At 51.6% G+C, this 14348-nt stretch overlaps 4 protein-coding genes across 4 annotated transcripts; 2 read left to right on the top strand and 2 right to left on the bottom strand.

Moving 5' to 3' along the window:
• Positions 1–867: 867 nt before the first annotated feature.
• BDV59DRAFT_201814 (putative ABC multidrug transporter) lies at positions 868–5324 on the top strand (the record flags this gene model as incomplete). Its single annotated transcript, XM_073693896.1, has 3 exons — positions 868–1331; positions 1396–2722; positions 2772–5324. 3 exons carry the CDS (start codon positions 868–870, stop codon positions 5322–5324), a joined length of 4344 nt encoding a protein of 1447 aa, XP_073548408.1.
• Positions 5325–5386: 62 nt separating this feature from the next.
• On the bottom strand, positions 5387–6689 carry BDV59DRAFT_207742 (wax synthase family protein). Its single transcript, XM_073695061.1, has 2 exons — positions 5932–6689; positions 5387–5877 (listed from the first exon to the last, which is right to left on the bottom strand). Exons 1-2 carry the CDS (start codon positions 6677–6679, stop codon positions 5456–5458), a joined length of 1170 nt encoding a protein of 389 aa, XP_073548407.1. The 5' UTR covers positions 6680–6689; the 3' UTR covers positions 5387–5455.
• A 915-nt stretch (positions 6690–7604) lies between these two features.
• On the top strand, positions 7605–9054 carry BDV59DRAFT_207739 (uncharacterized protein; the record flags this gene model as incomplete). Its single annotated transcript, XM_073695060.1, has 3 exons — positions 7605–7623; positions 7729–8508; positions 8573–9054. The coding sequence occupies 3 exons, from the start codon at positions 7605–7607 to the stop codon at positions 9052–9054; spliced, it is 1281 nt and encodes a 426-aa protein (XP_073548406.1).
• A 1831-nt stretch (positions 9055–10885) lies between these two features.
• BDV59DRAFT_193103 (putative C6 transcription factor) lies at positions 10886–14197 on the bottom strand (the record flags this gene model as incomplete). The annotated part of the gene is made up of 5 exons (XM_073692165.1): positions 10886–11085; positions 11137–11470; positions 11809–11895; positions 11941–13551; positions 13601–14197. The coding sequence occupies 5 exons, from the start codon at positions 14195–14197 to the stop codon at positions 10886–10888; spliced, it is 2829 nt and encodes a 942-aa protein (XP_073548405.1).
• Between the last annotated feature and the right edge of the window lie 151 nt (positions 14198–14348).

Below are 14348 nucleotides of genomic sequence, written 5' to 3'. Positions count from 1 at the left end.
GTTATTGTGAGCATATATGGCATATTTGCCCATCAGATGCCTACAGAGTATCTCATACATGAGAAACGTCAGCTATAAATCATAGGGGTGACTACTCGTGCGGGAAATCACGGAGTACCTCATGTTTTGACGGGATCCGCGGAGGCCGAAGTGCAATGACTGAGTGGCGCTACTATCAAAACCTGAATACATGCTCTTAGTCATAGGCCTTTTTTCAGCTTCTCCACGCTAATTACATATATGAATTCATGATTTTATACTACGAAACTAGGATTCTATTATATACTGATTTAGCAGACTATGCTTGCTACAGTGCCATTGCTATGTTGTCTGGATTTGCCTCTATAAAATTCGTCGTGAAAAGTGGAACTCTCCGCTTGGCTTCCTTGTTCGGCTCCCGTACCATCATAGTTAATCATGTTAATCATCTTATTAGTTAATCTGGCCCAGTGGATTCATGCACTGTCTGCCTATTCGACCACATGGTGGATAGACCCGTTACCGCTCTCAGGCGAGCTGCCAGACTCGGTTAATAAACCGCCATCTGATATTGGCGGTCGAGGCTTCTGGAATTCTCCCACTAACCAGTCAAATATATTCCCCCAAGTACACGGCCATTTCCTCGAAGCTTGGCTGCCTCTTCTGATCGACCTCGTATGCTGTAGCTCGGGTCTCACCGTTTAGCAACCCATGGGTCAATGTATATAAATCTTCCCAGCCCTGCCACTGCTCCATAGTCCTTCCCTCTTAATACTTCCCATCTCAATCCAAATTAGATAGAACTCAAAACGACATATATCTTTCATTCTCCCTCATTTGCCATTTCGGTCTCGTCCATCCTAGTCTTCCCTAGGGCGGTCGTGCACCATGCCGGCTCATCTTTCTCACCATAGGCACTCGGGCAACCCCCTCGTGCCCTCTACAGACTCAGATGACCATGCTGACATCGTATCCCTCCCTCGCGTACATCTCTCTGACATCGATGAGAACGCCATTGCCGACATCCATCGCACCTTGACTGAGGCTCCAGACCATGATGCTCATTTCTACTCAGAGCCTCATTCCTCGTTCGACAAGTTTCTGGAAGCCGAGTTCCGTGCCGGCAAGAAGCGCTCCAACCTTGGAGTCTGCTTCAAATCCCTGTCTACATGGGGAGAAGGTGATGACCATGCTGCGGTCAAGACGTTGGGGACGGCGCTGTGGCGCACGTTGACTTTTCAAGACGTCTACGAATGGACTATCAAGCCATGGGCGAGCAAGAAGCAGCCTGAGAGCGGCCGTCAGTTGATCCATGATTTTTCAGGAGTGGTGAGAAGCGGCGAAATGATGCTGTAAGTGAAATCACCCCAAACACTCATGTATGAGCATGGCAAATCGATACTAACGCATCGATAGTGTGCTGGGACGCCCAGGATCTGGATGCTCAACCTTTCTCCGCACCATTGCCGGCCATCACGCATCCTTCTTGGGGGTGACCGGCTCCATCGACTACTCTGGCCTGAGCCCTGATGAAGTCAAGAAACGTTATCGTGGCCAGGTCACCTATATCCCTGAAGACGATGTGCACTTCCCCACACTGAATGTGCGCCAGACACTTGAATTCGCCTTGCACAGTAAGACCCCCAAGCGGTATCAGGAGAAAATCCCGCGGTACCTTGAGATTTATGGTCGGGTCTTTGGCATGTCGCATACCATGGACACTCTGGTCGGGAACGAGTACATCCGCGGGGTATCCGGCGGCGAGCGCAAGCGCATTTCCATCATCGAGTCCCTGGCCACTGACTCGTCGGTGAGTTGCTGGGACAATTCGACCCGCGGGCTCGACGCCTCGTCTGCCTTAGACTATGCCCGCAGTCTGCGCATCATGACCGACACGGCCGGCAAGGCCACTTTGATGACGCTGTATCAGGCCTCGGATGCAATCTACGATCTCGTCGACAAGGTCCTTCTCATCGATGAGGGAAGGATGCTCTACCAGGGCCCTGCCAGCGAAGCCAAGGGCTATTTCGAGGGCTTGGGGTACGAAGCTGCGGAGATGCAGACCGTATCGGATTTCCTGACCAGCATTACCGTCCCTGAGCGTCGTCGGTTCAAACCCGGATGGGAAACCCGCGCCCCGAAGGGACCAGTCGAGCTCGAACAGGCGTTTCGCAAAAGCGTTGCCTTCGAGAACCTCCAGCGTGGAATCGAGAGCTACGAATACCAGCAGCAATGTGGCAGTCGCCCGACCACGCTGGGGTCCGGATCAGGCCAGTCGAGTCTGGAGGATTTCAAAAAGGCAATCAAAGAGAACAAGTCGCGCTTTGCAAGAGCCAGTTCCCCGTACACAATCTCGCTTTTCCGACAGGTGGTGCTGTGCACGCAGCGTCAAGTCTGGCAGATCAAAGGACACATGAACCCGCTGTACATCAAGCTCATCTCGTGCGTGATCTATGGACTTTTGATCGGCTCAATGTTTTACAAACAACCGCAGACAACAGACGGCATGTATTCGCGGGGTGGCGTGCTTTTCTACTCGTCCATCCTGCTGGCTTGGCTTCAGATGTCCGAGCTCGAGGAGTCCATGCAGGGACGCGACATCTTGAGTCGTCAGAAGAAGTACGCGTTCGTCAGCCCAACCGCCGTCTGCTTGGGTCGTGTCCTGGTCGATCTTGTCTTGGCTGCGGTGCTGACCTCGTTATACCTGATTGTCGTGTATTTTCTGGCTGGGTTGAAGTTGGATGTAAGCACCCCAGCGTTCTCATTGCATGACCTTTGCTAACGGTTTCCAGGCCGGCGCCTTCTGGATCAACTTCCTGTTTATTTACGCCTGCACTGTATGTCTGACATCTCAGTTTCGGCTGTTTGCCGCAGTGTCCCCGAATTTCGAGGTTGCTCTGCGGTATTGCGGCGTATCCGTGCTGTTCTGCATCGTCTTCGGTGGTTATGTTTTGTCCATCGACAGACTCATCAACGACGTCCCATGGGTTGGCTGGATCGCTTATCTCACCCCAGCATTGTACACTTTCGAGTCGATGATGGCGGCCGAGTTCCACGGCGTCAACTTCCCCTGTACATCATCGTCCATCGTCCCCTCCGGACCTAACTACACCGACCTCGCGTACCAGACGTGCAACTATGCGGGAAGTAAGATCGGCAGCGCCGTGGTGAACGGGGACGACTACCTGGCCGTGCAGTACGGGTTCTCCTTCGGCCATGTGTGGCGCAACTTCGGCATCCTGATTCTCTTCACTGTCGTTTACGTCGCTGCGACCTGCTGGCTCAACGAGATCATGGAATGGGAGGCCGACGGCTCCGGCGCTATCCAGTACAAGAAGACTCAGAGAAGACGCAAGCCGGCCCAGGACGAGGAAAGTGGTCGGTCATCATTATCGACGGACCCTGCGATGACTGCCGGCACGGGAGAGAAGTCTGGGCAAAGCCTCACAGGCACCCAGTCTACGTTTACCTGGGACAACTTAGAGCTCGTCGTGTCCGTCGGCAAGGAGGAGCGCAAGCTACTGAATAGCGTGAGTGGCCACTGCAAACCGGGCACTTTGACAGCGCTGGTTGGTGCTTCTGGAGCTGGCAAATCTACGCTGTTAACTGCACTTACACAGCGTCCTACGTCGGGAAAATTGACTGGTACGATGTACGTCGACGGACAGCCTATCGATCAATCATTCAACCGTCGCATTGGATACTGCCAGCAAATGGACATCCATGACGACAGCAGCACTATCCGCGAAGCATTCGAGTTCTCGGCGCTGCTTCGCCAGAGCCCCAGCATCCCCGAGGAGGAGAAGCTGGCCTACGTGCGCACTGTGATCGATACACTGGGCCTGGCCGACCTTCAGAACGCTATCATCGGGTCGCTGGACATTGAAAAGAAGAAGCGGGTCACGATTGGCGTAGAGCTGTGCGCGAAACCGGAAATGCTGCTCTTCCTGGACGAGCCGACGAGTGGCCTCGACAGCCAGGGTGCGTCGAACATCGTCTCGCTGCTGCGACGGCTCGCCGACCAGGGCTTGGCGATTCTCTGCACCATCCACCAGGCCAACCAGGAGCAGTTCGAAGAATTTGACCGGGTGTTGGCACTCAGCCCCGGTGGGAGCACGTACTATTTCGGCCCAGTTGGAAAATCCGGAGCGGCGATCTTCGAATATTTTAGCAAGAGAGGATATACTCCCAAGGATATCACCAACGCTGCTGACTACCTGATCGAAGTGGTCGTCGGCGGTATGAAAGACAGTGAGAATCAGATCGACTGGGCTGCCATCTGGAAAGAGTCCGAAGAGGCCGCGAGAGTCAACGCAGAAATATCAGAAATCCGCAACCAATCTGTCACCAACGCATCGAAGGCGAACCATGTCGTGAGCATGGCACCCCTACACCGGCAAATCACCCTTCTGACGCAGCGGACTCTCCGGCAGTACTGGAGAACCCCCGAGTACCCCTACTCGCGGCTATACGGCTCATTCCTCCACGCTCTTATCAACGGCTTAATGTATCTGCAGATCGGCAACAGCGCGACGGACCTGCAATCCAAGGCCTATTCGTGCTTCCTGGTGCTGATGTTGGTGCCCGAGTTCATCAACGCAATCTCCATGCGGTTCATCATGAACCGCGACATCTGGACCGCGCGCGAGGGACCAAGCGGCGTGTACGGATGGGTAGCGTTCTGCACGGCGCAGATCGTAGCGGAGATCCCCTACGCGATCACCGGGGGGGTTATCTTCTATGTCATCTACTACTTTATTGTCGGCCTGCCGTTGGGATTCGCGGCGGGATACAGCTTTCTGATGTTCTTCCTGTTTTTCCTTTTCGCGACATCGTGGGGTCAGTGGATTGCCGCACTCAGCGCCGACTCGATGGTGGCAGCAACACTGATGCCGTTCTTCATTATCATGTGTGAGCTGTTCAACGGCATCCTCCAGCCGCACCAAAACATGCCGGTCTTCTGGAAGTACACGATGTACTACATGACGCCGTTCACATACTGGATCGGCGGCGTGCTCACCTCTGTGCTCCGCGGCATGGCAGTGGTCTGCGACGCGGACGAGATGACTGTGTTCGAGAGCCCTGCGAACCTGACCTGTGGTGAGTACGCAAGCGACTGGCTGCGCACGAAGGGCGTGGGCTATTTGGCGAACCCGGAGGCATCCGGGCAGTGCGGATACTGCAAATACAGCTTTGGGGATGATTATCTCTCGGGCATTGGATTGGACTCATCGAAAATCTGGCCGTACTTTGGCATCTTTGTGGCGTTTGTGGTGTCGAATTACATGATGGTGTATGGATTGGTATATTTGCGCTCTGTGGTGAAATTGCCTTGGAAACGCTAGATGCATGCATAAAGGGCAGTGGGTTGGACCTGTACTCATGATGTGACGACGATATGACTGGCATTGATATATGGGATGGCATATGTACTATTCTTAATATTATTCTCTACACGCCCTCAATTAGATCTAGTCTACGACCATAAACTCACCGGCAGCGGTACTGAGGCTATAGCTTCCGGCATCATGCTATACGCGATAAACCAGGGACAGGTGTAGTATGCCCACGCTAGTAGGACGACAGCATCGCAGACCCACGACAGCGCGTGTCGTACCTTACCGCAGAAGACCCGGGCAATGCCGACGGCAACCAGCTGTTGCAGCGCGGTACATAGCGCCATGACGAAAAAGAACACAAGCATCATAGCGGCGGCATGCCCGTCCTGGGAGACGGCATACGCACCGGCCGCGTGGAGAGTTCCAGACACCGAGAATGAGATACATAGGACGAGGAAGCGCTTTAGTGCGGGCGGCGCGGTATCCTTGGGGATGAGGAGCAGAGATGCGGCGAGTAGAGGCCGACGACATAGATCGTGCCACATCTTACCCCATATATCTGATGTTGGTTAGGCTCCGTCGCGGAGAAACCAGCCGCAATGCTACCACCTACCTCGTAAGCGACAGGTCAGGATGTACCGCGGGGACCGAAACATCGTCGGGTACATCCATGGTTCACTGCGGGCGGAAGTGACGGGCCGCAGAAGTCCGAGATCGACAAGGGCGATCAAGGCATGGAACCCATCGATGAAGGCATAAGCCGCAAGCCAGCAAAACGGACCCAGAAGATATTCCCGGGCGAGGACGGCGCTGGAGTCTGGGGCGAGCTGGATGCCGAGATGGCCGGCGGCGGCTTGGACCGCGGCTGCGACGGCGGGGAAATTTCGACCGAAGCTGGCCTGATGGGAGTCGAAGATGACATAGGTGCAAATGAGTTTAAACAGCTGTCGTTTTACGAAGGACGAGTATTCATCAGGGAGGCGATGTGATGGGTTATATACGGTTGACCCGTAGGACCAGCCGATTCCACGCGGATTGACAATGAGATCACTGATGTAGTAGAATCGCTGGAAGCCAAGGGAGGTGGGGATGGTGTTCCACGTGTAGGACGAGGATTCTCCCTCTGCACGCTTCAGCTGACGCAGGTCATAAGCGAGAAGCAGCTCGATAGCGCGGATGACATATGCGACGGAGAGAAAGGCATTGGCATATTTGATAAAGGGAGAGGCATCTGGGGGGAAGAAGATGGTATGTAGGGCGCTGAGGGGGATGAGGTTGTAGAAGATGTGCTTGAGGAGGGGTGACCGAAGGAGATCCTCGTGCAAGAAGAGAATGGCGGCCACGAGGGGGATTGTGAGCATTATCCAGAGGGTGAAGAGGGAGATGATGAAGTTGATGAGAAGAGAGAAGAGAGTTGGTAACGAGGAGATGTATGAAACCACGTGATGCCGTTATCTAATCGCCCGCTAAAACTGCCACTTCGGGTAGATGATGCATCCAATCAGCAGGTAGGCATATACTGCTAGATCTCTGCGCAGTACGCATCTTCCTGCAGTAATCGATGGATGGGTACCGTGACACGCCTGGAATGCAGGATTTACTGACCGCTATTTGCTCCGTTGACCTGCGTTTAGGTACTTTTAAAAGAATTGGCAGGACATTTTCAAGACATAGTAAGAAAAGCGGATATTACCCAATTTTCATAGAGGACCCGACATTTGTACGTAAGGTATTGGCTTGTTCTGCTTGCTAGGCATATCAGTCATAGTATTTCGCAGATTGTGTGTTCTTGAAACTCGATGCAGATGCTAATTCCAGGCGTCCGCGCAATTCGGAGATTTTTTTTACCAGTTTCCTTCACGCTGAAAGGAGCAAGCGGAAAAAATGCTAATAGTAGAGGTTGTTTAAGTATTTTACATTATAATTCAATTTTTTCTCTAAATACGGAGGTAGTATTTCCCTTCGACATCCAAAACAAGGACATAGGACAAGAAAAGTGTCCTCCTATATTTTGCGTGCTCTCTAATCTGTGTACCAGAAGGCTGGAACATGATCTGTACCCCAATATTTATAGGGACACATCCTTTTGTTTAAACCAATGTAGTTGTCACCGTTGTCCAGAAAGAGGAAATGCCGGGAAGAAAGAAGATATCAGGTGACCCGCAAGCGAAAAGAAAAGTAATCCGATCAGGTGAAAACGAAGTACAAAGAACTCTCGTCTTCAAGTCATCTGCTATATATATTCTCTTTGTTCCCATTTCATGCATCTACCTTTGGTTGAGTATCATGACTATGCACAATGAAAGTAAGTCTTTAAGAATCCATCCATGCCGCCCTTCAGGCCTATAAAATATGGTAAGATACGAGATGATCTCGAAGCTACTAGATAATCTAACTATCTCAGACCCAGAACATGGCCCGAGATTCTCAGATGGATGTCTGGAAAGACTCCCATCTGAGATCCGACGCCATCTCTTGTTGATGCTTGATCTGGGAAGCCTGGGTGCCTTGATTCGTGCATCCCCCATATATCTGCAGCAGTTCCGACTGGACCGAGCATTTATCCTTCGCGTTTGTCTTGAAAGCACACTGGGAAATGTGGCGGTAGACGCACATGCAGTTTATTTGTCGAGCTGCAGGGACTTTTCCCGGTCACGTACTGGGGAGAGTGTCACCGAGTTTCTCGAAGCCTACCAGGCCCGCCGCTCTTCAACCCCGACGCTCATCCTACGAGAGTTGAGCGGTGATGAACTGGCTCACATGTTAGCATTTCACGTCTCCGTTGTCGAAGCAATGGTGTGCCAGTACACATCTAGCGCACTGGGCAATCTCGCCTCTCTGACGGAACTGCCATATGCCTCGGGACAGGTGTTAACCCGAACGGAGAAGAGGCGAATTGTGCGTGCTCTTTATCGCTTCCAGATTTGCTGTAACGTGTTTGGAATTGGAACACAAGCCAATTATTTCAAGAGAAGGCCCCAGTATATGCACGAGTACATCCTGGATTCTCTTGTCGCGGTGTTTGAACCCTGGGAAATGGAAGAGATCTCTTGCATTCATCTCTTCGCACAGGACAAGTACAGTAAGGCCTTCGACGAGGTTCGCTGGGATTTTGACGAAGACAATCCGAGATTTGAAGAAGACGGTCCGTTTACTCCTAGTCTGGCAATGGATTTATCTGAACATTCACGTGAGTTCTGTTCCCGAATCATAACATCAAATAGACATTCTTGGTGCGTACTAACAGTATTAAGTGGAGAGAGAGTATTTCCTCAAAGGAATTATCTCCAGAGGCCTCTATCTTCTACGAAAGCTCTTCCGAATCCACAACCACGAGGCACTGGTTCTATTTATAGACGACCACATCGTGTCCGTCCACACTTTTATTGGGGAAGGGGCCATGGAAGCCTTCAGCGACGCAACGCAACGTCGCCTGTGGCGGATGACACCAAAGTCACCGCGTAATCTGAAAGTGCGACAACGCGAGCTAATGCCGTTCCATGGTGATCATGAGGAAGGAGCCACACCATCGCTTGGCTGGGTGTTACTGTGGCGGGAGACCTACAGCAACATGTTTGGTGGATGTACCGCGCAGAAGCTAAGAAGATGGGGGTACGTGATGTGGGATGAAACTCGGATGGAGAAGACTGGTGCGAAGGGGTTGTTGATTCAATGGAGAGAGAAAAATTGGAAGAATGAAGACCCGAGAGATTGGGAAGGCCTGCGTAGCTCTTGATACACATCTCTTCATCTCTTCGGGTATTAATGTAACCTTGTTCTTGTAGGACCTTGGTTCCAGTGTGTATATGTTTGGCCTATCACTGAGCTGTTTAGATATCTTCAAGATAAAAGGATGGAAAAGACCGATTCTAGCATCTTTAGAATCTGAACAGACCTATAACTATAAGACCGACGAAGATTATGGACGGTTTACAGCCGGAATATTGCTACGGATATCCAACGGGCCAGTTTCCTCTATGACCCTCTGCACCAGAGCCTTGAATTTGGCCTCTTACTTACCAGTCGTTTGGTTTAAAGCTGTCCATTCAACATTATATTAGCTCAGCTCTTCCATTTTAATACTGACAAACTGATCTATCTCAGCCTCGTCAGTGGCGGCAACCATTTCTATGTCCGGTAGAATTTCTCGAAGAGCAGACCAAGCCCTGTCTTTGGGCGAACCTAAACAGATATAGATCAACTCATAAATCCAGAATCTCCTATTGTCCATAAACTGTCGCATATGTAGCGCCATGGAAGTTTTAACCGGCCTCTTGCTATCCTCCTCTGCGAGGATATCGACGAACCGTTCTAGAAGCACCCTATACCGCGACACGTCCGCTTCATCCCATTTATAACGCCTTTTGATAAGCAACCACCGGGGTGGCGAAAACAGCATTTGGTAAGGTGCGGTGTAGGACCATTCCCAGTCAAGGATTGCCACAATGTTCAGATCATCTTTATTGTTGACAAGTATATTTCCAAGCCGCAGATCTTCACATACCAATTTGAAGGGACCCTCATTATACTCATTAACAATAAACGACTGTCCAATAGCTATGAATATCTTATTGTAGATGTACTTGCTGCTGGCGTCGTCGGCATCATCAACCGAATTTGGTTGGAAGTCTTGCTGGGTGACTCCAAGAAAGTATTCCTCGGTGGAAGAGTCCGCTCGTGAATGATAATCCATACATGAATGTACGTTAGTTGGTAAAAATATTTTATTTGACTAAGTCATTATACCTTCTACTTTAACTCCCCATTGGTTTTCAATCCCATTGATCTTCAGTGTAAGGGGTCTTGATAGGACCACATCGTCCGACAGGGCACCGATATGCGAAAAGTCATGATATGAGAGCTCCAGATAAACATTTGCAATCTGACGACAAATAACCTCCAGCTCCCAGTCACTAATATCGGATCGAACCGTGAACCCGTCCTCAGTGGGTTGACGGAGCACCTTGTCAAGAGGACATCCTTCTACAACTTCCATAATGATATAGGCCACAAGTTATCACAAAAGGGACAGGTATTGTTCTTTTTGCATTGATAGAGCGCATTGTAGTAACTTCTCGACGAACCTTCTCATCGCCGCCCATCACCTTACCAGGGACCACGAATCGGACGATTTATTGCAGCCCATCATCAAACAGAATCAGACAACTCCAGTTGAATGACCCCGCATAATTGTCAACAGACTCAGAGGGACGGTCATCGCGAAAGCTGGAGACCGGTTTGACAATATCCGTCCGCTGGGTGCCATTAAATATAGACGACCAAGCAAGCGACTCTCCATCATGGTCTCTTTGCACACGCTCGTCCAAATCCATGTATGCAGGTTTCGAACAAGCAAATGCGACAGAAAGGACTGAGAGTCTATCGATCTATCGTTGAGGCCTCATGTTTACCGCTCTTTTGCGAGTGAATTCGTCTGCTGGCCATCGTCACATGATCTGGCGCATATGTACGACCGGATGTCTGTTTGTTCATATATTAAGGATTCGCTAGATTGATTATTGACCATGTAAAATTACAACTCAGACAGTCCCTACAGAGGAACAATTCTAAAGTTTCTTGCCGGCCAACACGGCAGCCGTGATACAGCTCGCATTGGCCGACCACCACGCAATCGACCGCAGATAACTCCACGCCGACGACTCAATATAAACATAAGTCAGCGCATGGGCCAACCGAGAGGCAGTGTACCAGACACCGATCTTGTTGATCGTCTCATTTGGGACGCCTGCGTACATAGCGAGGAGAACTGTCCAAGCATTAGCCTACTCGACTCTACCACCATGAAGCTGCTACATACCTCCAGCAACGAAGAACGGATAGCCTTCCATCGCGTTGTGATGCGCTGCCTCCTGGCGCTTCAGACGGTTCAGAGCCTTGCGGCTGATCTTGCCTGATGCCACAGCGGCTTCCGCCTTGGATAGGTCCTCGCGTGGGGCCACGTTATGATCGATGCGCAGATAAATCTTCGGAACACGGGTGCTGAAGGCGCAGTTGGCGAGGAACCAGTTGGCAATGATGTAGGCGGCCCCGTAATTGGGGATCTGGTGGCCAGGCGCGGCACGGAGGCCGATAGTGGTGAGGAGGGAACTGCAGGGCGGTGAGTAAACAGACACCAGGAAATGGTAGTTCAACTTACGACATGATAACTTGGAATGGAGAGATTTTGACGAAGACAAGACACTGAGCGGACAGGAGGCATACCCGACGTAAATAAGGAGGCTGATCGACATTTCATTACATCATCGCGTCGGGATCAATCGCCGCGGCCTAATCTCCATTTATGGAGTAGACTATCCGTCGTATGGAGTAAATCGCCCGGTCATCCAAGTCAAAATCCGGCCAGAAACTCTGCATCCCAGAGATCCGGAAGCCCATAGTCAGGGGCATCCATGAGGTTCCCAAAGTCGAGAGGCTGTACTAGTCAGTCCTGTATAGCTAGGTATCTAGATGATCATTAACAAGATCTTACCGATATGCTCGCAATGTCCACAGAGGATAGAGACGCAGGATCAAATGCCAGATCTGGTGTATCGCCTATTGGGGTGGCCAAAGGTGGCTGAAAAGTTAGCATTTGTTGGTACCTGGCCGAAGGAGTACTCACAACAGGCGCGCTGTCCTGCTCTTGCATATCGGTCCAAGTCGTTCCGCGGATCAATTTCTCGCAATCCCTGATGGCTTTCATTCCAGCCTGCTCAATTCTCGGCTGAGGGTCTTCCCCATTAAATCTCGCCTTGACCGAGGCGAGAATAAGACTCAGGAAGAGGAATGATTTGAACCCTGCCCCTTTCGGTGACATGCGACTGCCGAGAGTGTCAATAGTCCTCTCGACGGTGCGAACAAGCACGTCGCGTTGCGATCGCACCAAATCGTTGAGCGCATTAAGCGGACTCGACTCATCAGAGGCGGACCTTGAAGGCGTAAACTCGGTTGACTGGAGTGAGAGTTCCACGCAGACAGTGATGGCTGCATGGAAGAACGCGTCTCGGAACATACCGCCGCCCAGTTGTCCCAGGTGAGGACATGGCTGAGCCTCTGGCAAACTGACCACGGGAGGTTCAAGTTGTGAAAGCATTTCTAGAGAGGATTCCAGACAGACCTTCCGCGAGTAGGAGAATTTAGGAGATTGGCGAACGCTGAGCGAAAACGGTCGATGCAGCGCCAGCATAAAGCGTCGCATTAAGAAGACAAAAAATGATCGGGCGAATGCCGGATTATCAGCGGGGTTGAAGACCCCTCCGTAATCCGGAAATATAGCGAGACCTTCATTCAGGTACTGTACCAGTTGTTCGCTAAGAAGTAATGCATCGTCATATGAGAGGGAGAACTTCAGGTTGTTGACCTGCTTAGCGATACGGACTCGGAGGGGCAGTGACCGAGATAGAAGAGCCTGCAATGTGCTTCGTGTTGTCTGTCTTGGGTTGGTTGGGATAGGGTATTCGGTCATGTCCTCGGTCAGATCTGCATCGTCGTATCCGGAGGGTGGCTCGCAGTCAAATTCATCCAGGTCGATGCATGACGGCATACCTCCATCAAGAGACGACTGCAAATCCAACTCGAGGATGGTGGCCCACAGCCGACGGCGCAATTCGGCCCAGAATTTGGTTACTTTGGCAAACCGAGACGGACTGCGATGCAGACCTAGGGTCATGGCCGAGCGGATCACCGACCCTGACGATATCCAGACGAGGTCGCTATCGGCCGCGTCTACTTGCCGTGCGATCATCAAGATGCACTGGATCTGTATCAAATCGAACTCGATAGCAGAACTGACAAAGGTCGAAGAGATCCATGATTGAATGGCCAGGATCCAACCGGTGGCGGCGCTGCGCAATGTTTCCTTCTCGTTGAGCCTCGTGCTAGGACCGAAGAAGCAGCTGCTCGCTGCCATGACGGCGAGGAGTTTGGCAATGAAAATCATGTCCGCGGACTCAGGACTGGCCCAGTAGGCCTCGTATTGTTTTAGAAACGTTGGCACGTGCAGGATTCGGTATGTGGTTTCGAACGTTGAGAGGTATAAGTTTAACAATTCATCTGCGACTCTCCGATGCGGGATCATGTCTGGCAGCCTGAACGCCTTTTCTCGGTAGGCGGCTTGATGGTCCTGCTTTTCGCGAGACCACAATTCCCCCTTAAGTCTCTTCAGCCTGAAATACTCCGAGTCCTTGCGCTTTACTTTGTGCCGGTCCGTCAAGAAACCCAGAACGTCTCCAAACTACACCAGTCAGTTACACCAACCCAGAAACAGACACGAATGAACTCACAAACGACACAGATAACCCGTAGTATGTGCGACCACAGAAACGTGTTTTCCCATTCTTACCCCGGAAGGATGCTCTCTGTGGTAGGTATTTCACTTCGTCGCTGACGCCCTGCTGGTCCGGGGCCATTCCTAGCCCTGTTGTCGATAGGGCATCAAAGGTTGAGCTGTCGGGGGTATGTATAGGGGCTGTCTTGGAGAGGGCCGCCTCGAGAGTTTGTACGCGATGCCGCAGTTCCTGTAATTCGTCGGGTCGGGATCGAGGTTTGACGACTCGGTTGGCGGACGACGGATGCTTCGAGTCGAAGACATAGAGACCACCTCGGGTGGGACTGGCGCGACTACCGGACGCGTGGAGGGCATCTGGCGGCGTGCTCTCACCGCGATTGGCACCGGAGGCATAATTTCCTGGGGGACCGGCGTATACACATGAATCTGGAGTCTTGGACTTGACACATTGTCCGCATGGTAAGGCGCGATCGCACTTCAACTTGCGACGTCGGCAGATGGTGCAGGAGAGGGCCGGTCTGCGACGACGAGGAGGGGTTTTCGGATTGGTCGCGTCTAGACGATGCGATGCTAACTCGTAATCGTCATCCATCGAGAGTGGCCTCAATGGGTGTATGACATTGGGACGAGGAAGAAGATCAAAAGAAGATCTGATAAGTAAAAAGGCGGAGAAGTAGTCGGTGACGTAGTCGACGGAGTTGCCGTTTTGGGCTATCTCCGGAACATCTATCTCCGAGGGCGGA

The sequence above is a fragment of the Aspergillus ambiguus genome (assembly GCF_047715705.1).
Source record: "Aspergillus ambiguus strain CBS 117.58 unplaced genomic scaffold BDV59scaffold_14, whole genome shotgun sequence".
Taxonomy (NCBI): domain Eukaryota; kingdom Fungi; phylum Ascomycota; class Eurotiomycetes; order Eurotiales; family Aspergillaceae; genus Aspergillus; species Aspergillus ambiguus.
This window is presented reverse-complemented; position numbering and strand designations above follow the sequence as displayed.